Consider the following 24,194-nt stretch of genomic DNA (forward strand, 5'->3'; position numbering starts at 1 on the left):
CACACACACAACTCCCACTCTTAAGACGCAATTGTGGGGAGTTTTACTACATTATTTGTGACACTTCCTCTTACTACAGTACAAAAATTTGTGACTACATAATTTCGTTCTGTATTCAATTCTTGGGTGACTTACCACCCTTACGTGTTATACAACTTCTGGTAGACAAAAACCAAATTTCAGGAACTGTTTTTCCCTGTTCTTCTTCTTCTTCAGTGCACAAAAAGTCGCTCAATCCAAATTGGCAGAAAATTTTAGCCTCAGGCATGTCTCATGATGGTTGTGCGTGACCTTCAGAAAGAAAATTGACTATGGAAATCTGGTAAATAGAACTGCATTTCAGGAATAGATATCAGAGTGTGACCAGAAGTGGAATTCGGGAAATCCGTTTACAAAATCCAGTTTTCGGAGCCCCAAGTAAATATAGTGAATGAATGTGCACACTTTAAACCTGTTTGCATCAGATACCAATAAAGGTCAGGCATGAGTTACCTTGTTAACAGTTCTGCCAAACTACAAAAGCAGCTGCACGGTAGCAGTTACTGAATGCTTTGTATTGTGCTTCGCTTCATCTACATCTACATTTATACTCCGCAAGCCACCCAATGGTGTGTGGCGGAGGGCACTTAACGTGCCACTGTCATTACCTCCCTTTCGGTTCCAGTCGCGTATGGTTCACGGGAAGAACTGCCGGAAAGCCTCCGTGCGCGCTCGAATCTCTCTAATTTTACATTTGTGATCATCTCTGGAGGTATAAGTAGGGGGAAGCAATATATTAGATACCTCATCCAGAAACGCACTCTCTCGAAACCTGGACAGCAAGCTACACCGCGATGCAGAGCGCCTCTCTTGCAGAGTCTGCCACTTGAGTTTGCTAAACTTCTCCGTAGCGCAATCACGCTTACCAAATAACCCTGTGACGAAACGCGTCGCTATTCTTTGGATCTTCTCTATCTCCTCCGCCAACCCGACCTGGTACGGATCGCACACTGATGAGCAGTACTCAAGTATAGGTCGAACGAGTGTTTTGTAAGCCACCTCCTTTGTTGATGGACTACATTTTCTAAGGACTCTCCCAGTGAATCTCAACCTGGTACCCACCTTACCAACAATTAATTTTATATGATCATTCCACTTCAAATCATTCCGCACGCATACTCCGATATTTTACAGAAGTAACTGTTGCCAGTGTTTGTTCCGTTATCATATAATCATACAATAAAGGATCCTTCTTTCTATGTATTCGCAATACATTACATTTGTCTATGTTAAGGGACTGTTGCCACTCCCTGCACCAAGTTCCTATCTGCTGCAGATCTTCCTGCATTTTGCTGCAATTTTCTAATGCTGCAACTTCTCTGTATACTACAGCATCATCCGCGAAAAGCCGCATGGAACTTCAGACACTATCTACTAGGTCATTTTTATATATATTGTGAAAAGCAATGGTCCCATAACACTCACCAGTGGCACGCCAGAGGTTACTTTAACATCTGTAGACGTCTCTCCATTGAGAACAACATGCTGTGTTCTGTTCGCTAAAAACTCTTCAATCCAGCCACACAGCTGGTCTGATATTCCGTAGGCTCTTTCATTGTTTATCAGGCGACAGTGTGGAACTGTATCGAATGCCTTCCAGAAGTCAAGGAAAATAGCATCTACCTGGGAGCCTGTATCTAATATTTTCTGGGTCTCGTGAACAAATAAAGCGAGTTGGGTCTCACACGATCACTATTTCTGGAATCCATGTTGATTCCTACAGAGTAGATTCTGGGTTTCCAGAAACAACTTGATACACGAGCAAAAAGCATGTTCTAAAATTCTAAAACAGATCGACGTCAGAGATAAAGGTCTATAGTTTTGCGCATCTGCTCGACGACCCTTCTTGAAGACTGGAACTACCTGTACTCTTTTCCAATCATTTGGAATCTTTTGTTCCTCTAGATACTTGCGGTACACAGCTGTTAGAAGGGGGCAAGTTCTTTCGCGTACTCTGTGTAGAATCGAATTGGTATTCCGTCAGGTCCAGTGGACTTTCCTCTGTTGAGTGATTTCAGTTGCTTTTCTATTCCTTGGACACTTATTTCAATGTCAGCCATTTTTTTCGTTCGTGCGAGGATTTAGAGAAGGAACTGCAGTGCGGTCTTCCTCTGTGAATCAGCTTTGGAAAAAGGTGTTTAGTATTTCAGCTTTACGCGTGTCATCCTCTGTTTCAATGCCATCATCATCCCGGAGTGTCTGGATATGCTGTTTCGAGCCACTTACTGATTTAACGTAAGACCAGAACTTCCTAGGATTTTCTGTCAAGTCGGTACATAGAATTTTACTTTCGAATTCACTGAACACTTCACGCATAGCCCTCCTTATGCTAACTTTGACATCGTTTAGCTTCTGTTTGTCTGAGTGGTTTTGGCTGTGCTCAAACTTGCAGTGTAGCTCTCTTTGCTTTCGCAGTAGTTTCCTAACGTTGTCGTTGAACCATGGTGGGTTTTTCCCGTCCCTCACAGTTTTACTCGGCACATACCTGTCTAAAACGCAATTTACGATTGCTTTGAACTTTTTCCATAAACACTGAACATTGTCAGTGTTGGAACAGAAATTTTCGTTTTGATCTGTTAGGTAGTCTGAAATATGCCTTCTATTACTCTTGCTAAACAGGTAAACCTTCCTCCCGTTTTTTATATTCCTATGTACTTCCATATTCAGGGATGCTGCAACGGCCTTATGATCACTGATTCCCTGTTCTGCGCTTACAGAGTCGAAAAGTTCAGGTCTGTTCGTTATCGGTAGGTCCAAGATGTTATCTCCACGAGTCAGTTCTCTGTTTAATTGCTCGAGGTAATTTTCGGATATTGCACTCAGTATAATGTCACTCGGTGCTCTGTCCCTACCACCCGTCCTAAACATCTGAGTGTCCCAGTCTATATCTGGTAAATTGAAATCTCTACCTAAGACTATAACATGCTGAGAAAATTTATGTGAAAGGTATTCCAGATTTTCTTGCAGTTGTTCTGCCACTAATGCTGCTGAGTCGGGAGGTCAGTAAAAGGAGCCAATTATTAACCTAGCTCGGTTGTTGAGTGTAACCTCCACCCATAATAATTCACAGGAACTATCCACTTCTATTTTACTACAGGATAAACTACTACTAACAGCGACAAACATGCCACCACTGTTTGCATGCAATCTATCCTTTCTAAACACCGTCTGTGCCTTTATAAAAATTTCGGCAGAATTTCTCTCTGGCTTCAGCCAGCTTTCCGTACCTATACCGTATTTACTTGAATCTAATCCGCACTTTTTTCCGGTTTTTGTGATCCAAAAAACTGCATGCGGCTTAGAATCGAGTGCAAAGCAAGTGGAAGTTCTGAAAAATGTTGGTGGGTGCCGCCACAACTAACTTCTGCCATCGAATATATGTAGCGCTACACAGGCATGCTTTTCAGGCACGAAGATAAATAAATACTGGCGCCAAAACCTCTGGGTCAGTAAATAAATTAAAAAAAAAAAAAAAGAGGTGAAGGACGAGGCCCCCCCCCCCACCCCACCCGGATTTCATCGACCTCTGCATTTTGGTACATTATGCAAAGAAGTAAATACAAATTCCGTATTGTTCATCTTCGAATGTAGCAGCATTTCAATGTACTACGAAAATCCGACTGGCAAGACTGTTTGGGATGTTTGTCAATATGGCCAACTTTACGTTCTGAATTTTTTCCTACCTGTGAGAAGAGATGGTTGCTGATAGGAACTTTGATGAATTGTGAATCACATGCAGTATTCTCTTCACCATAAGAATAATACGAATATAAACATTTTGCCATGTATTGTTTCGTGTTTGCTGCTATCTCATTTAAATCCCGTCTGCCTAATAAACTACAAAACTAGAGTGAGACAACAGCAAACGTGGAAGAATATACATATCATGTCATGTTTATACTCTTATTATTCTTATGCCTAATAGTGATACAGTCAGAAATGAAGCACGGCAATTGACTAGATTTTTAAATCTAAGATGACTCTAATTTCTGTGCAGAATGTAATGTACTAACGAGGCGCATGCAAAGATTTTCAAACGGAGAAAAATTTTCGCTAAACTCTCGTTCAGAACATCATCCATCATACGCAGTCTATTATTTGGTTATTGTTGATCATTATCAAAGAAAGCAGCAGTGTAAGTAACAACAAATAACAGTCTCTTGCCATTGTTTCGCTAATGAGACGATTTCTCTCTCTCTTTTTTTTTTAAAAATTGTAAGCGGCAGTGGCGCGCACAAAAGCAAGCCATGCTGCGAGCGGTGACAGGCCGTAAACACGCACTATCATAATGCAACAAAAATGCATGACACAGTACAGTAATCGCTTATCAGATCAAAGAAAAATAAGCAATCAATTCAAATCAGACGAAGCACGTGAAAAAGGAAGGGTACCCGTATAAATACGGACGGAGCGCCTGATGCATAGCAATGGGTACCTGGTAAACCTTAACTGCTAAGCTTACGACTTGAACCAAACTACTGTAGCTGTATCGTCATTCATTCGACCTAAATTGTGTCTCATATTACAATGGACCAAATTTGTTTCGATTTGGAGATGTGGCCTAAAACTTTTCTCTCCCCTTGAATTTCGAGTCTCAAATTTCAGGTGCGGCTTAGATTCGGGATAATTTTTTTTCCTTGATTTCTTGTCTAATTTTTCAGATTTGTCTTAGATTTGTGTGCGGCTTAGATTCGAGTAAATACGGTAACTATTTCAACTTCGGTGCTTTCTATCAGCGCTTGAAGTTCCGGTACTTTACCAATGCAGCTTCGACAGTTTACAATTAAAATACCAATTGCTGCTTGGTCCCCACATGTCCTGACTTAGCCCCGCACCCTTTGAGGCTGGTGCCCTTTCTGTACTTGCCCGAGGCCATCTAACCTAAAAAATACCCAGTCCACGCCACACGCTGCCCATGTAGCCGCCTGCTGCGTGTAGCCGGAGACAGAGCCTAATACCGGTTCGTCAGACAAACTGGAAAGGCCTTCCGTTCAGCCCTCCGAAATGTCTTTCACCCCCTGCCACACCTCGAGATGACCTCCCACTTTACCATGGGCAAGGGGTCAGCCTCAATGTGGGCAGTATCCCGGGCAGCCACAGCCGTAGTCCGATCGGGGGATGCATGGGACAAGCTGGGCGTCCTCGACAAACCCCCATCCGTACCCCCACAGTGATGCCCATTGGCAACAGCCTCAAGCTGTGTGACCGAAGCCAACACTGCCTGAAGCTGGGAGCGAAGGGATTTCAACTCAGCCCGCATCTGAACACAGCAGTTGCAGTCCCTATCCATTCAAAAAACTGTTGTGCAAAGAACATCTGAACTAATCTACAGAGAGCACAAACAATTTGACACGAAATTTAAACAGTTACTAAAATACAAGATATCCTAGTAAATGCAGTAATGCTGCTACTTGTGCGCTGCTGACACACAGCTCGGCGGCGGAAGGAGACTACATGATTTTACACTATTCAGGTACTAAAACGTGATGCTACAACTCTCAAATACTATAATACGCCCGAAATTTATGAATTAAACAATGCAAGTACCCAAAAACACGCAAAGAAATTAAGAATTTTGGTGGGTCTGTCCATAGTGGGCTGGATTGCTGTGAATGGCCACAAAAGGTTCTGCTAGTTTTCTAATTGTCAAACCGGGTGGGAAAAGAAAAATGTCGAGAAACACCTTAAATCAGAGCAGCATTCTTATCACCAGCAGGTAAACGCTGCTAATTGTTGGCATAATTATCTTCTTCTCCTTCTTCTAACCTTAAATAGAACTAGAAGCAGAAAACAAGAAAACGCAATTTTAGAAAAATAAGCTTTCAAGTTTTTGCAAAAGTAACCATTCCACTCAAAAAGCTCCCAAATCAAGGCTTCTTTTAGCTGTCAATTTCAGTGCAATAAGGCTTTGTCTTCACACATGTGGCTCAACAACTTTTAAATTTGTATATCCAATAATTAAAAGATTATGTGAATTTTGACAAAAATAGGTGCTAAGTTACAGGTCCCTAGTGATAGATATTGTGTCACCTACCATGATTAGGCTTGGGAATAACTGGTAGTGTCTTGTTCATGGATGAGTTCCAGTTAAATCTGGGGACTGATTATTGCTACATGTTCATGTGGAATACAGCTTGGAGTTGTAACTACCCTGCAAATATTATGGATTCGGATCGAGTGTCAGGGTTCAGGATTCACATCCAGGGGAGCACCATACATCACTCTATTGGTGTACTATGACTTGCATTCTATGAAGAGGTCACCCTGAAATGGTGTGTACATTTTTCATGATGCATGTCGACTTCCATGTGATGGATAGGGTTCCATCCAGTGGATAGCGATGCTTGACCTGGTTGCAAGACAACCTACAACATGATTGTGTCATGCATATGGAGTTGTCAACTGACACTCTAGCCTTAAAACTGACTGTACAAGTGTGGAACACTCTAGACTGGAGGGTTATAGTCTTAACACGACCATTATTGGTCATTACTGACTGCCAAATGGTGTTTATCATCTCTGATTAACAGTATAAGAAGCTGTTGCACATGCTAGATTGCCACACAGTGTCATACACACTATTTTCCACTGGTGGAGACACATTACAGGCATCTAAATGCAACACACAGTCAGTGTTTTGTTTTCTGGTAAATTTTGTGTGTGTTGTATCTTCTTGCAATGTTTCATAGGCACATTTTAGTGCACTTTTAGCTGTTCGTCATATTTCTTGTTGATTCTAGACATTGCTTTTCTTACGAGCACAAGTGCTTGTTCAGTATTAAATGTCTAGTAAAAATGGTATATAACATTCAGAAATTTGGAAAAAAAATAATTATAACATTTTCCTATTAATCATGATGGCAAACTTAAATTTTAAAAAAATATTCAATTTCTTTTGTTCTGTTTCAGGACTGCTAGCAGAAATATGGTTCAGGAATATGAAATGTATTATAGAAATGAGAAAGGCAATCCTATCAAGGAAATACAGAAATTTAATGTGTTGATTACAACTTTTGAAATTGTGATAACAGATTGTATGGAACTTAAGGAATTCAACTGGAGATTGTGTGTCATTGATGAAGCTCATCGACTGAAGAATAGAAATTGTAAATTGCTAGAAGGATTAAGATTGCTTAATTTGGTAAGTCTTCTCTCTCTCTCTCTCTCTCTCTCTCTCTCTCTCTCTCTCTCTCTCTCAGTAATCAGTATGTTAATTTACAGTTAGCATTACAAAAAGTTGCCATTTGCAGCAATACCTGTGTCGTCGTGTTAAATGAAACGTGTGTATACATTCTGTCATAGTCAAGCACCAGTTATAATTCTGGCTGTCTGGAGGAGTACTGTCAACTGGCATGGTTTTTGGCATGTTCGTCTTGTACTGAGACTACTTTGGGTATGCCCCACAGAAAGTGACCAAGGAGATTCAAATAGGGAGACCAGTGGCCTAGCAGGAAAACAATAATAATCACTGGGATTCAAATAAGAGCAGCTAATGAGACTCTCACAATCTACCATTCCTGTTACTCATTAAATAACATCATGCAGCAGGCCCACAAAACACTAGAACACAATCCATTTGGATGTGTTGGTAGGCTTTCCAAGGGACATCCTCTAACAAAACAGAAAGAACATCTTGAGGAAAACACAGGTCTTGATTGATTTCCATCTGTTATGAATCAAATTTGTACCTATAATTCAGACCTTCATAGTTTCAGCTTGACTATGAATTGTGTATAACATTTCAAAGTGCTGTTCATAATCTTGACGACAGTTTTGAGGCCCAGTGGTTTGTGTTTTGTGTGTCCACTACACTTATCCCGATAAGTGTACCTTCATTAGCCTATGAATGTTCATTAGAAAGTCATACTGATCATTATATTACTTCAGTAGGCAGTTTCAGAATTCCAGTCTATCCATTTGCCACACTGGTGAACCAGGATCATTAGAGCGCTGAGTACATGATACACGTGTGCAACAGTTCTTGTTCTTCAGCAACATCCCATGTTAATGTGGAGTTTAATTGTGAAATACTCATTATTTTAATTAATTAAGAGTACAACAACATATTGTTCCAGTGACACAATTTTCTGCGTTTATATTCCTTAAAACATAGCGATGCACTGAGAACAAGTGTAAGGCTTCTTTCTGTGTGGAGGAGTAAATACTTCCTGGATATGTACTGTGACACATAACATACCAATTGACAAGCAGTTATTCCAACACATTATTTGTTACATTGAAACTGTTAATTTTTACAGGATAAGAATACACGTATATGCCTGTCTAATACTGACCCTATACCAACACACATGTTAAACATGAGATGACAGTAACAGAAACATGGCCACTAATCTTGGGGAACCATGGACCACCTAAATGACCACAATTTCATCAACATATTTTTATACTTTGTCTACTTGTTCATTTAGCACTAGGGTTATTCTTACATGAGGAAACTGTACCAAAATCTAACTTGGCATACCAACTCCAACCCATTCCAGCTGGCACTCGACTATCACTCCTCTGTCCACCAAAGATAATCACAAGGCAAACTCACCTTACACCAGGTTCTGTAGTGATGTTAATGTTAAACATAAACATCTTGTTTTACAATAAATATTTATTACATAAACATCTTGTTTTACAATAAATATTTATTGTACTCTTTCAGGATTTTCCTTGTACATTCTTTGCCTCACAAGGCTCCCTGCCCAACAGATTGCTGCACTGCATTTATCAGAGTTTTTTTTTGCAAATGGTGAATTGTACCAGATATTGAGAGCCATCATCTCTTGAGTTTGTGTGGTTAGCATCACAATGTCCAAAAATACCCAATGCAACATGGAGTAACTTGGTTTAAACATTATGGGGAGAACAACTTCTCCAAACTCATAATGTCTACTGGTGGACAGAATTGTATTGGATATGAAATCCTGTTTTTTTTTTTTTTTGTTTTACATGCTCTAAACATTCTTGTAATCAAATCCCATCAAAATGCATTTTAAAGCCTTCAAAAAGAGCTTTGAAAAGTAGCAAGTGCTACAAATAGCATTTTATCCTCTTAATATGAATGAATCAAACTTGCAGAATTATTATTATTATTATTATTATTATTATTATTACATTTTAAGCAAGCCATTTTGGTTACAATGAAAGACTGACAGACTAAACTGAAACATTTTAAATGACCAGTTGGTATTCATTATCAGTATTAAAGTTTTTTTACTGTTAGAAATACATAAGTCAGATGTAAAAACTTTGTTCTTCTAAGATGAAGGGAGTGATAGTGTGTGCCTGCATATTTTTCATTGATTTTTCACCTTTGTCTTCAGTGCATGTGACACTGATGTACTTACTTTCTTTCCAATTCGAGGACTCTCCTTTTTACATGCTGACAGTTTTTGCCAAGTAAAATTTCAGAACTATTGAATCCAAACACATACCAGAAAGTTTATGCAGAAGCTGGTGAAACAAGGATATTGATTTTGGAATATTTTATTACAAGAAATTACGCAATTGATGTGAAAATCAAAACTCATGTGAACTACTTTGCTGATGAACCTTTCAAGTGCCTTTTGCCACTAGGCAAACATCAATACAACATTAGCAAAGAAGCTAATAGATCCAAAGTGTCATTTCTGAACAGGATTAAACAGGAAAAGAAAGACAATTTCGAAAAACTAGTAACCCTCACATGTGGAAAGAAAGGAGAGAAAATGAAGTACTTAAATTCTTCACCGAGATTATCAGTTTTCCATGTAATCAACTTATTGCTCAGAGTGCAGTTGTTTAGAAGAGGAGCCTCCTCTTTGAAAAATAATGTGAACACTATCATTGGAAATGAAATTAATTTCAGTTTTTGTTATACTTTAGTGCTAGGGCAGTTTATTGAATTCAAGAAGTGAATTTTCAAAAAGTGAATGGACTTCCCAGTTCTGTGTTACTGAAAACTAATCAACATGGATTATGTCCAAAACATCTACATAAAAAACTATATTGCCCAATAGAACATAACAAACTGCATTTAGCCCATCACAAAAGTCTTCATACCTTGAAAGTAAAACAAGAAATTAATTTTTACAGTAAACACATTTTCATTGACAGCCATACTTCATTATTTTGTGTAAAATTACAAAAAAATTACTTTTTGTGATATAAGTCTTTTGCTTCTCCTAAAAATTTTATTTTCTGTGATAATTATGCATTTTAAAAAGTTGCTCCTCATACATGTTACCCAAAAAATTACACTACCTGAAACTTTGCACAGTGTTAACGTGCTTAACACTAAGGCTACAACCTTAATGTTAACGTGCTTAACACTAATCTACAAGCCTTGCAGCTCTAGTGTTAGACATGTTAATGTAATGCAAATCAGAGAATTGGATGTTTAACATATATTTCTGGTTGTTATGGTTGTGATTATGCACAAATGTTGAAATACATTGTTTCATTCCTGATGATATGATTAAAAGTGGTTACATGAATAAGGTGATTTATCATAGCAGCTATTTGTGGTTTCCTTTTTCGTTCATTTTGCTTTCCAATAAGTTTCCATGTTTGCACCATTATATTAATTTACTTCTTGTCTATATGGAATGTCCACTTACTTACCTTTTGCAGTTTTTCAATTTGAGTGAATTACACTTGTATCCCCACTTCTAAAGAATTGCTTATCTCCCTGGTCGGATACCCTTTATCTTACTTACTTCAAACACCAGAAAATCCAATGTGTTGAAAGGAATACCACTGAAATTTGTTAGAAAGCCTTCTTTACATGATTTAACTGCATAGATAAAAAATCTACTCTCGAAGTGGTGGCAGAACACACACATTAAAGACGGTTGTAATAGGCAAGCTTTCAGGCAGAAGGGGGGGGGGGAGGAGGGAGGGGTAGAAGGAAAAAGACTGGAGAAGTCTAGGAAAAGGGGTAGAATTCGGGAAAGTCACTCAGAACTGAAAGTCGGGAGATTTGCCACACAGGATGAGCGTTGTACCGTATTTTCCCAACAGTGGCCCGATCCTTTGCTTGCTGCTGACCCAGAGTGGTAAATTTCCTGAAATCTATCCCTTTTCCTAGACTTCTTCAGTCCTTTTCCTTCATCCATCTCTTCCTTCCCCTTTTGCATGAAGAATAAGCCACTGGTTCAGAAAGCTTGCTAATTACAACTGTCTTTTATGTATGTGTTCGTGTCATTTGGTGAGTAGATAATTATTTTGTCAATAGCTGATTGTTTTCTTTGCATGATTGAGTTTTCTTTCACTTGTAACATTTATTTTATTCTGTTACATTTACATTGTATGTGGAATATTAGAATGAATAACTTGTAGTGTAACAAATTGACAAAATCTTATAGTCCTTTGCAAATTTTAGTACTTATAGCATTGTCTTTTTTAAATGATGGTAACGTTGTTATTAAAAATAAGTCAAAAAGTTTGACCTTTTTATTTTGGTTGTCTTGCAAGTCCCAGTCTGATACACAACTTCAGTTTGCCAGGAAGTTTCATGAATAAATCTATTAATTCTGTTTCTGCATAAATGAGCCCCAAATAATGCCATGTGGATTAAACTTCTCAAAATCTATTGAAGGGCCCTCTTTGCCCCCAAATCATGTAACTTTTGCCTGTCGAAAAAGCACCTTGAAGTGTACCTTGTTGCTGTAGATCTGTGTGAAATTCTATTGTAGCACCAATCGAAAAAAGTGTTCCATAGTGTTGTTTACCATGACTAGAAAATTACTGTCAGTTCTGCAAGTTTATGTGATATATTCCTAACAGAATGAAAATGATGGATGATTCGAAGATAACATCTTGTGTGGAACAGCCTTTAAATTGGTTTAGAGTTTGGTAATTGTGATTTTTCTTTCCGTGTTTCTTACCCTTAATATTGTAGAAGGAATACAATAGACCCTTATTATTCCTAAACACTGTTAACTTGTACTATCTGATCCCTGCCAAATTACATAAAAAAATCTGCTGCTGAAACTGAATTTCACATAATTTGTACTACAAACCAAAATTTAGTCCCCGCCATACATATTCCCTGTCTTATTCTTCATCTTCACCGAATAAGAATCTAAATATGTAGAGCTGTGCTCTGTGATATTTTCTGTTGTACATTTCACATAGTTTTTCTCAATAATGTACTCTACTGTAATTTTCCAACACTGGTCCGATCCCTTGCTTGCTGCTGACATGTCACTTTAACAGAGTAAAACGCAAAGGCAAGGGAAGGGAGGAGTTTGTCAGCAGACTGCACGCAGCTGCGGCACACAATAATCCAGAGTACTCTGGGTCTCTGTTTGTAAATAGTGAATGTTTTCTGTTTCCTATCGCTCCATGACTCGCAGTATTCTGCTGAAATGAGCTCATTATGCTCTGATTCTAAAACGGCAACAGCAAAGTCAATGTGTGGTTGGCATTGGAGAGAAGACTAAAACACAAGTTCAGAAAAATTTCAGATCCCGAAGTCTACTCTCTCATCAATAATTAGTTCAAGACAGAGCAATAGAGGCAGTTCTGTCAAGCTGTTCATTTAACTAAAATGGCAAGTACATGAAGCCACCTGAACATAAAGAAGCGAAAGGTCACTGTTTGAATGATTCCAACACATATGCTTACAGCAAATTGTTATCTGCCAAATTGCACATAAAAAGGGAATTTCTGGATTTGTTTTTTCTGAGGCATTTCTAGTAGAGGCATAAAATATGTGCTCTCGGTGTCTGTCTAAAGGCATAGAGAGTAAATGAGATAGCACAGGAATTTCAGTCCAAGCTCTCTCATTTGTATCACCCAAGAGATGTTTTTAATATGGAGGAAGTCAGTGTTATTTATAACTTGATGCCTGAAAAATGCTGTATGTCAAGGGTGAAAAATGTCATGGAGGAAAACCAGCAGGGAGAGACTGATGGTGATCCTGTATTGTAATTCAGATGGTTCTGAGAAGTTCAAACCATTAGTGATTGCAAAATGCAAAACTCCACCTTACTTTAAAAATGTCAGCCTATTCAATCTGCTATACCACTACGAGAATAACGATGACACTAGGATGACCAAATCTCTCTTCCATAGGTGGCTCTTGAAGGTTCAACAAATGACTTAGAGGAAGAAAATATTTTGCTAACTTTTGGATCAGTGCATGACACATCAATTCAATGACCTGTAACTGCCAAACTTAGAAGCTATCTTCTTACTGGCTAATACAGCCATGGATCAGGGAATAATTGCCTCAGTGAAGTGTAATTAAAAGTGCTGACTTGTTAGGATGCCATTCATTGCTATCATACTAAACGAAATGTTTCCAGTGTGTAATGTACTGTAAGTTCTCTGCATCATATCTGCTGTTTGGGACACTATAACCAATTGTTTAAAGACGATCTGGACAGTAACTGATAACACTGCAAAAACTGAAAAGGAAACAGATGATCCAAAATATGAACTTACGCATAATGTAAGTACAACTTTGAATTCCGACGCTGCTCTTGTACAAGCTTGGTGACCTGGTATTGTCAGTACGGAAGAATGGACATAGGCATACAACATCTGTGTTGATAAAAAAAAAAACTAGTTGCCAGTTCTGCTTATGAGCACAGAACAGAATGATAAAGCCTTAAGACGGTCAATGTGTGAGCAAGATCATTAAGGTATGACATACTCACCACATGCTAAAGTTAAACTTGCAGTTGCTGTTCTCAAGAGGTTTGTTGCCATTTCTGTCTCCATGGCAATTCTTTGGCTATTGTGGATGTGGTATCTTCAGTGTGCCATGAAATATCGACAGGAGTCCAACAAACAAAAATTCATGCCCCCCCCCCCTTGAAATTAATGTTTGTTGTTGTTGTGGTCTTCAGTCCAGAGACTGGTTTGATGCAGCCCTCCATGCTACTCTATCCTGTGCAAGCTTCTTCATCTCTTAAGTAATCACTGCAACCTACATCCTTCTAAATCTGCTTAGTGTATTCATTTCTTGGTGTCCCTCTTAAGATTTTTGCACTCCACGCTGCCCTCCAATACTAAGCTGGTGATCCCTTGATACCTCAGAACATGTACTACCAACTGATCCCTTCTTCTAGTAAAGTTGTGCCACAAATTCCTCTTCTCCCCAATTCTCTTCAGTACCTCCTCATTAGTTACATGATCTACCCATCTAATCCTCAGCATTCTTCTGTAGCACCACATTTCAAAAGCTTGTATTGTCTTATTGTCTAAACCATTTATCATCCATGTTTCACTTCCATATGTGGCTACGCTACATACAAATACTTTTAGAAAACCTTTCCTGATACCTAAGTCTATACGCGATGTTAACAAATTTCTCTTCTTCAGAAACGCTTTTCTTGCCATGTCCAGTCTACATTTCATAACCTCTCTACTTCGACCATCATGTTATTTTGCTTGTCAAATAGAAAAACTCCTTTACTACTTTGTCTCATTTCATAATTTAATTCCCTCAGCATCACCTGATTTAATTCGACGACATTCCATTATACTCATGTTGCTTTTGTTGTTGATCATCTTATATCCTTTCAAGACGCTGTCCATAGAAATAAAATTTGTAATGGATAAGAACTGTTGTAAACTAAAACATGTTCTGATTAAGACTTAGTGTGTTAAAAATCAGTACATTAAAGGATTTCTTAACATCAAAGTTATTTGTATTACTTGACACATTAATTCAGAGGTTACAATATTATTTCACAATATGTATGTAATTGTATTGTTTTAAAAAAAAGTTATGACAAGGATTGGACAAAATTTACATATACTTTTTCAATTGAACAAATGCCAGAAATACCCTTGTACATATATAATGTAGTTATTTTTACCTTTTCTTAGGGATCATGAAAATAGAGCACCCTCATTCGTTGGTACCCAGAAAAAAAAGAAATCCCTCTGATTATATATAACAAATTTACGTAAACTGAATTGGCTATTTTTTCGTCCCTTAAAATTTAGTTAAATGAGAGTGAATGAGAGTGTACCTTATTTGTGTAGTAAAATTGCAGTGTAAATAATGAAACTGCCATATTGTAAAAATCTCACAATGTAAAGAGTTGGATGAAAATCTTCAAATTTGATTTTACGACGAAGGAATTTCCAAGCTCTTCCATCGCTATGATAAGTACCTTAATTTAAATGGCAACTATGTAGAAAAGTAGTATCGAAGTGTGGCTTTCATATGTATATAATAAAAAAAATTTCCAATACTTTATTTATTTTTAATTCCAAAACATAATGTACTTTGTGGATAGCCCTCTCATATATATATATATATATATATATATATATATATATATATATATATATATATATATATATATATATATATATATTCCTACGTGGAACAAAGATGATGTGACTTACCGAACGAAAGCACTGGCAGGTCGATAGACACACAAACACACGCACAAAATTCAAGCTTTCGCAACAAACTGTTGCCTCATCAGGAAAGAGGGGAAGGAGAGGGAAAGACGAAAGGATGTGGGTTTTAAGGGAGAGGATAAGGAGTCATTCCAATCCCGGGAGCGGAAAGACTTACCTTAGGGGGAAAAAAGGACGGGTATACACTCACACACACACACACACACACACACACACACACACACACACACACATCCATCCACACATACAGACACAAGCAGACATATTTAAAGACAAAGAGTTTGGGCAGAGATGTCAGTCGAACTGGAAGAGTAGAGGCAAAGAAGTTGTTGAGAGACAGGTGAGGTATGAGTGGCGGCAACTTGAAATTAGCGGAGATTGAGGCCTGGCGGATAACGAGAAGAGAGGATATACTGAAGGGCAAGTTCCCATCTCCGGAGTTCGGATAGGTTGGTGTTGGTGGGAAGTATCCAGATAACCCGGACGGTGTAACACTGTGCCAAGATGTGCTGGCTGTGCACCAAGGCATGTTTAGCCACAGGGTGATCCTCATTACCAACAAACACTGTCTGCCTGTGTCCATTCATGCGAATGGACAGTTTGTTGCTGGTCATTCCCACATAGAATGCATCACAGTGTAGGCAGGTCAGTTGGTAAATCACGTGGGTGCTTTCACACGTGGCTCTGCCTTTGATCGTGTACACCTTCCGGGTTACAGGACTGGAGTAGGTGGTGGTGGGAGGGTGCATGGGACAGGTTTTGCACCTGGGGCGGTTACAAGGATAGGAGCCAGAGGGTAGGGAAGGTGGTTTGGGGATTTCATAGGGATGAACTAACAGGTTACGAAGGTTAGGTGGACGGCGGAAAGACACTCTTGGCGGAGTGGGGAGGATTTCATGAAGGATGGATCTCATTTCAGGGCAGGATTTGAGGAAGTCGTATCCCTGCTGGAGAGCCACATTCAGAGTCTGGTCCAGTCCCGGAAAGTATCCTGTCACAAGTGGGGCACTTTTGTGGTTCTTCTGTGGGGGATTCTGGGTTTGAGGGGATGAGGAAGTGGCTCTGGTTATTTGCTTCTGTACCAGGCCGGGAGGGTAGTTGCGGGATGCGAAAGCTGTTGTCAGGTTGTTGGTGTAATGTTTCAGGGATTCCGGACTGGAGCAGATTCGTTTGCCACGAAGACCTAGGCTGTAGGGAAGGGACCGTTTGATGTGGAATGGGTGGCAGCTGTCATAATGGAGGTACTGTTGCTTGTTGGTGGGTTTGATGTGGACGGACGTGTGAAGTTGGCCATTGGACAGGTGGAGGTCAACGTCAAGGAAAGTGGCATGGGATTTGGAGTAGGACCAGGTGAATCTGATGGAACCAAAGGAGTTGAGGTTGGAGAGGAAATTCTGGAGTTCTTCTTCACTGTGAGTCCAGATCGTGAAGATGTCATCAATAAATCTGTACCAAACTTTGGGTTGGCAGACCTGGGTAACCAAGAAGGCTTCCTCTAAGCGACCCATGAATAGGTTGGCGTACGAGGGGGTCATCCTGGTACCCATGGCTGTTCCCTTTAATTGTTGGTATGTCTGGCCTTCAAAAGTGAAGAAGTTGTGGGTCAGGATGAAGCTGGCTAAGGTAATGAGGAAAGAGGTTTTAGGTAGGGTGGCAGGTGATCGGCGTGAAAGGAAATGCTCCATCGCAGCGAGGCCCTGGACGTGCGGAATATTTGTGTATAAGGAAGTGGCATCAATGGTTACAAGGATGGTTTCCGGGGGTAACAGATTGGGTAAGGATTCCAGGCGTTCAAGGAAGTGGTTGGTGTCTTTGATGAAGGATGGGAGACTGCATGTAATGGGTTGAAGGTGTTGATCTACGTAGGCAGAGATACGTTCTGTGGGGGCTTGGTAACCAGCTACAATGGGGCGGCCGGGATGATTGGGTTTGTGGATTTTAGGAAGAAGGTAGAAGGTTGGGGTGCGGGGTGTCGGTGGGGTCAGGAGGTTGATGGAGTCAGGTGAAAGGTTTTGCAGGTGGCCTAAGGTTCTGAGGATTCCTTGAAGCTCCGCCTGGACATCGGGAATGGGGTTACCTTGGCAAACTTTGTATGTGGTGTTGTCTGAAAGCTGACGCAGTCCCTCAGCCACATACTCCCGATGATCAAGTACCACGGTCGTGGAACCCTTGTCCGCCGGAAGAATGACGATGGATCGGTCAGCCTTCAGATCACGGATAGCCTGGGCTTCAGCAGTGGTGATGTTGGGTGTAGGATTAAGGTTTTTTAAGAAGGATTGAGATTATATATATATATATATATATATATATATATATATATATATATATATATATATATATATATATATATATATATATAAAACAAAGATGATGTGACTTACCAAACGAAAGCGCTGATACGTCGATAGACACACAAACATACACACAAAATTCAAGCTTTCGCGACAAACTGTTGCCTCATCAGGAAAGAGGGAAGGAGAGGGAAAGACGAAAGGATGTGGGTTTTAAGGGAGAGGGTAAGGAGTCATTCCAATCCCGGGAGCGGAAAGACTTACCTTAGGGGGAAAAAAAGGTAAGTCTTTCCGCTCCCGGGATTGGAATGACTCCTTACCCTCTCCCTTAAAACCCACATCCTTTCGTCTTTCCCTCTCCTTCCCTCTTTCCTGATGAGGCAACAGTTTGTTGCGAAAGCTTGAATTTTTTGTGTTTGTTTGTGTGTCTATCGATGTGCCAGCACTTTCGTTCGGTAAGTCACATCATCTTTGTTTTTAGATATATTTTTCCTGCATGGAATGTTTCCCTCTATTTTACATATATAAAGTATTGGAAATTTTTTTTATTATATACAGATGAAAGCCACACTTCAATACTACTTTTCTACATAGTTGCCATTTAAATTAAGGCACTTATCATAGCGATGGAAGAGCTTGGAAATTCCTTAGTCGTAAAATTCGGCCGCCTGCGCCTTCAACCACGTTGTTACCTCTTCTTGAAGCTGAGTATCGTCATCAAAACACTGCATAGCCAACCACTTCTTCATTGCTGGGAATAAGTGGAAGTCGCTCGGTGCCAGGTCGGGACTGTACGTCGGATGAGGAAACAACTCCCACTTAAAGAATCGAGAACTTCAGGAGTGGCATTTGCCGTGTGGGCCCGGGCGTTGTCGTGAATCAGCAAGATCTTTGAGCCCAACTTTCCACTGCGCTTGTTTTGTATTGCTCTTCTGAGGTTGTGCAGAGTTTGGCAATACCTTTGAGAGTTTATTGTAGTGCCTCTTTCCAGGAAATCCACAAAAATCGTATTTCTACCGGGTTACTGATTAACCATGTGGTTGAAGGCACAGGTGGCCGAATTTTACGACGAAGGAATTTCCAAGCTTGTTCATCGCTACTATAAGTGCCTTAATTTAGATGGCAACTATGTAGAAAAATAGTATTTAAGTGTGGCTTTCATCTGTATATAATAAAAAAAATTTCCAATACTTTATTTATTTTTAATTCCAAAACGTAATGTACTTTGTGGATAGCCGAGAGGGAAAGACGAAAGGATGTGGGTTTTAAGGGAGAGGGTAAGGAGTCATTCCAATGCCGGGAGCGGAAAGACTTACCTTAGGGGGAAAAAAGCACAGGTATACACACACACACACACACACACACACACACACACACACACACACACACATCCATCCCCACATACACAGACACAAGCAGACATTTGTGTGTGTGTGTGTGTGTGTGTGTGTGTGTGTGTGTGTGTGTGTGTGCGCTCTCCCTTAAAACCCACATCCTTTCGTCTTTCCCTCTTCTTCCCTCTTTCCTGACGAAGCAGCCGTTGGTTGTGAAAGCTTGAATTTTGTGTGTATGTTTGTGGTTGTCTATTGACGTGCCAGCGCTTTCGTTTGGTAAGTCACATCATCTTTGTTTTTAGATATATTTTTCCCACGTGGAATGTTTCCCTCTGATTATATATAACAAATTTACGTAAACTGAATTGGCTATTTTTTCGTCCCTTAAAATTTGGTTAAATGAGAGTGAATGAGAGAGTACCTTATTTGTGTAGTAAAATTGCAGTGTAAATAATGAAACTGCCATATTGTAAAAATCTCAACAATGTAAAGAGTTGGATGAAAATCATCAAATTTGATTTTTTGTTTTTTATATTTTTATATGCCATCAGTTTAAGATTTAAGTTGCTATAAGTTACTTAGAAAATCCTCCAAGGGTTACATGTTTTGTGCTTATATCAATCAACTCTTCTCATTTTTTTCTAATTATACAGGAACATAGAGTTCTTCTGTCTGGTACACCTCTTCAGAACAATGTAAATGAGCTTTTCTCACTGCTCAACTTTCTTGAACCTACCCAATTTTCAAGCAGCGAAGCATTCCTGCAGGAGTTTGGTGCTTTGAAGACTGAAACTGAAGTCCAGAAACTTCAGGTTATTTTGAAGCCTATGATGCTTAGAAGATTGAAAGAAGATGTGGAAAAATCAATTGCACCGAAGGAGGAAACTGTTGTTGAGGTGAAATAAAGTTAATGTTGTGTAACATGGTAGAAAATTAAGATGTTATTTTGTCATGATATGCATTGCAATTAGGTTCCTGTACATAAATATATCTGTAACTACTTCTTCTTCACGGATGGATCACTTAGGACCATGTGTAATCAACATTTGTTGGCCTTCCTTTTTGCCCAGTATTCCTTGATATGCAACGAATGGGCTAGTTTTCATTGTGCAGACCACGTATGTCAGTTTTTCTCTCTTCTCCCTCAAAACCCCATGTGTTTGTGATTTTTCTGATTTCATTTTTGGCGTGTAGATTTGGAGACCCTAATTCTCTCAAGTCTCTTTCTGTCTGTTTGTACCAGTTTGGTGTTGTAGATATGTTCTTTAAAAATGTATGGATTTTGTGCGTTAACCTGTTTGAGTCCATTCTTTTTAAATGCCCCATGAATTGGATTCTTCTCATGCGCATTGTTTCTGTTGTTTTGGAGATACTTTTATATATTTCTGAATTGGGTTTTGGATAATTCACACCATCTTTAATTCTTGGTCCTAGGATTTTCCTCATTATTTTACATTCTTTCACTTCTAATTCTCCTTTGTGTGTTCTGTGTTAAAGATTTAGTATCTCAGATGCATAGAGAGCTTCGGGTTTAATTACTGTTGTGTAGTGTCATATTTTGCAGTCCCACGCGAGCCCCCCCCCTTTTTGTTTCTCCCCCCCCCCTGAAATTCCTTCTCCGTTTTCTGGATTCTTGATCTGACAGATTTCTTTTCATTACAATTTTCTGCAATCCATTCACTTAAATATTTAAATTATTTTACTCGAGAGATGGTTATTATTATTACCAATTTTGAGGTCAGAAGGTGCATCTTTGATGTCACTTATAAATTTTGTTTTTTCAAATGAAATTTCTAATCCATTTTTGCTACCTGCTCTTGTAATAATTCTAGCTGTTTCTGTGCATCAGTAATGTCTTGGGCGATCAGTGCCATGTCATCAGCAAATGCTAAACAGTCTAATTCTATGCCCTTACGTTTTGGTCCTAGTCTGTGCGCTGGTGCACCTGCTTTTATCCATTCGTCCATTTCAAATTCTGTGCTCAATTCTCCCATAAATTATAGTTTGGATTTAGTCTTCACGAGTGTTTCTTTTATGATGTTTGTTGTCTTTTGATCTAGTCCAAATTCTGCTAACACTTCAAAAATGGATTCTCGGTCTATACTGTCACATGCTTTTTTAAAGTCAACAAACACGATGATTTAACTTTTGAAGTACTGTGTAAATATTTCATTGAATTATTCAAGTTAATTCTACGCATGATCGACCTTTTCTGAATCCACCTTCGTGTTCGCCTAGGGGTTTTTTTAACAGAGAATGTATGATTGCTATCTTCAGATCTGTGGGAATTTTTTCAGTTTTCCATATTTCATCTACAATTTCTTTAAGTTTTGCAGTAAGATTTTCTCTTGCATTTTCCATAATTCTGTGGTGATTAGGTCTGTTATTTCTCAGTGACTGAATTCTCTCTTTAATCTCCTGTGAACTTGGTGGCTTTGAGTCTGGGTTTCCTTATTTGTGACTGAACTCAAATTTTTCTGCATGCTTTCCACAATTCAGTAATTTAGAAAAGTATTTTGTAAGAATTTCACAGTTTTCGGTGTTGGTATCGGCGATTTCTCCATGTTAATTTCTGAATTGGAGTGATGGAGGAGAGTACTTCGTTAATTTTTGTTTGAAAACTCTGTAGAAATTTCGGGAATTGTTTTTCGTGAAGTCTTCTATGTCTCGCAATTTTTTGTCTTTGTGTTGTTTACGGACTGTTCGTATTGCTTTTGAGACTATTTTCCTGGTACCTTTGAGGTCTTCCAGGGTATTTTGATTTTTGTTGCACAACCAATTTTGCCACTCCTGTTGTCTGAGATTTATTAATTGGTCACACTCATCTGTCCGCCATGGGTGTTTAAGCGTTCTTGTTTGCAGTGCTACAGTTTCAGCTGCTTTTAAAAGTCCTGCTTGCAGTTATTGCCAATTTTGTGGTTTTAAATTTTGTGTTTCTTTTTGTAAATTGTTCATTACCGCCGGCCGAAGTGGCCGTGCGGTTAAAGGCGCTGCAGTCTGGAACCGCAAGACCGCTACTGTCGCAGGTTCGAATCCTGCCTTGGGCATGGTTGTTTGTGATGTCCTTAGGTTAGTTAGGTTTAACTAGTTCTAAGTTCTAGGGGACTAATGACCTCAGCAGTTGAGTCCCATAGTGCTCAGAGCCATTTGAATTTGTTCATTACCATTTATCTTTTGTACATCATATTTACGGTGGGGAGATTTCTTAGTGAATTTTCTTTTTTCTGGACTGACATCTAGGGAGAATTTTGTTGGGTAATGGTCAGAATTTAGGTCTAGTCCATTAAGGACTTTTTAAGTATAATGATTTCTACTGTAGTTATGCAGGAGATCATTATATGATCCATCTGGTAGTCACCGTGTAATGGATTAGGTGAGATCCAAGTTTTGGTTTTCAAGGCTCTTTTTTTTTTAAATTTTCGATTCGAAAAATAGGTCATGGTTTTTCAGATTTTGATGAATCTCATGCCATTCTGCTTAGTCTGTGTACGTCCTGATCATTTACTTACCCAATATTGATATTTCTTTTCTTTACCAATGTGTGCATTGAAATTGCCCATAAGGATTTTGACATGGTAATTTGGGAGTTTTTGGAGAATATTATCTAATTGGTTCCAGACTACTTCTACTTTGTTTTTGTTAATGATGTTAGTTGGTGCATGCCGATTGATTAGAGTGAGTATCTTATTAGCTGATTTTATTGTCATCGTGGAGAGCCAACCCAAGTAAGATTTGAAAGTCATGACTGAATCAAGTATTGATTTATCTACTATAAATCCAGTTCGAAATTGTGGACAATTTGCCATGGCTTGCTTTCCAGGTTTTCCTTTCTATTACCTGTGTCCTTCTGAATCAGAAGGATTTTCACCTGTATCTAGTGATTCCTGAAATCCGATATTTTTGATTTTATGTTCTCTGGATTTGTACAGGATGTTTTTTAGTTTTCCCATTTTTACGAGAGAATTTTCATTAAATGTCATTAGCCAAATTCTAGATTTTGGTCTGATTTTGTTATTGCGGGGTTTTAGGGCACTCAGATTTACCTCCATGATGAACACTTCTGTGGTCTCCCCAGAATTCGAATAGACCGCTTGCGGTTTTTCAACCATAGGATTTGACCCACTGGGGTAATTTTTCTTTGAAGGTGCTGTACCCGTGTTGATTTATTTGGACTGAGTTTGTGACTGAAATTGAGATTTCAGTCTGGTTAAGCTCAGAGTTCCACTCCTGAGTTTGATAGATCAGCCGCCACTAACATGTGGAACAGACGCTGTAGGACTACTGCCACTAACCTGTGGAACCGTCGTGCCCTTTGTCCAAATAACCTGGGACGATAGCTGTTATAATATCCCAAAAAGCATGGTTGCCTCTTCCATCAGTTCCGCCGTATTGATGATCATCATCTTAGTCTTCACTGCCGTTGACGTCTTCACCTTATCCCTGGCAAGGGGCCCTCACAAGGTACTATCACCCTGGCCAGGTGAACCAAGGTTCTTTTATGAGGTGTTACTCCTCCCCCTCCTCCTTTTTCAACCAGGCTTGGGACTGGCTATGGCGGAGTTGTAACGTCTTTTTATTATACTTGTTTTCCTTTTTTCCTTTGTTGCAACCATCAATACTTCTAATATTGTTCAAAATATTCTTCGCGTCCAAGGATTTTGGTGATCTGTAGTATTCTGTCATTTATTCAAGGGTTTTTCTGAACAGTGTGGGTGTTCAATCCGAACCGGTGGCTTAAGTTCTTTAAACAGGATCATCTTTCTGTGTCATGGACCACATTTGTCATCAATCCTTTCTTACTCATCATATAGCGCAGAAGCTGAGTCGCAGAGGCACAACAAAAAGTCTTGTCAGCAAGTGAGCTTTCAGCCAACCGGAACTGCGTCGTAAATACACACACACACACACACACACACACACACACACACACACACACACACACACACACACATCCTGGATTTCCATTGTTCCATCAGTCTGTTCTTGAAGTATTAGTTGTGAGAGCTTGTGTTATTTGTTGTAGTGCGTTATATGGCCAGTATTAAAGTTTTGATGATGCTGCTAATTTCTACACTGTTCTTCATACTCTGCAGTACTTACATATTTTTGACTTCAACTGTAGATTGCACCCTTAACATGCTTCAGTACCCCC

General features: G+C 39.3%; 1 protein-coding gene across 1 annotated transcript in view; it reads left to right on the forward strand.

Moving 5' to 3' along the window:
* LOC126237034 (chromodomain-helicase-DNA-binding protein 7) overlaps positions 1-24,194 on the forward strand; it is a 322,661-nt gene that overhangs the window by 116,886 nt on the left and 181,581 nt on the right. The window contains exons 14-15 of the mRNA XM_049946794.1: positions 6,949-7,180; positions 19,696-19,938. Coding sequence (XP_049802751.1) covers positions 6,949-7,180; positions 19,696-19,938 — 475 coding nt within the window. The remainder of the gene's footprint in view (positions 1-6,948; positions 7,181-19,695; positions 19,939-24,194) is intronic.

This window comes from Schistocerca nitens, chromosome 2 (assembly GCF_023898315.1).
Source record: "Schistocerca nitens isolate TAMUIC-IGC-003100 chromosome 2, iqSchNite1.1, whole genome shotgun sequence".
In the NCBI taxonomy this organism is placed as follows: Eukaryota; Metazoa; Arthropoda; class Insecta; order Orthoptera; family Acrididae; genus Schistocerca; species Schistocerca nitens.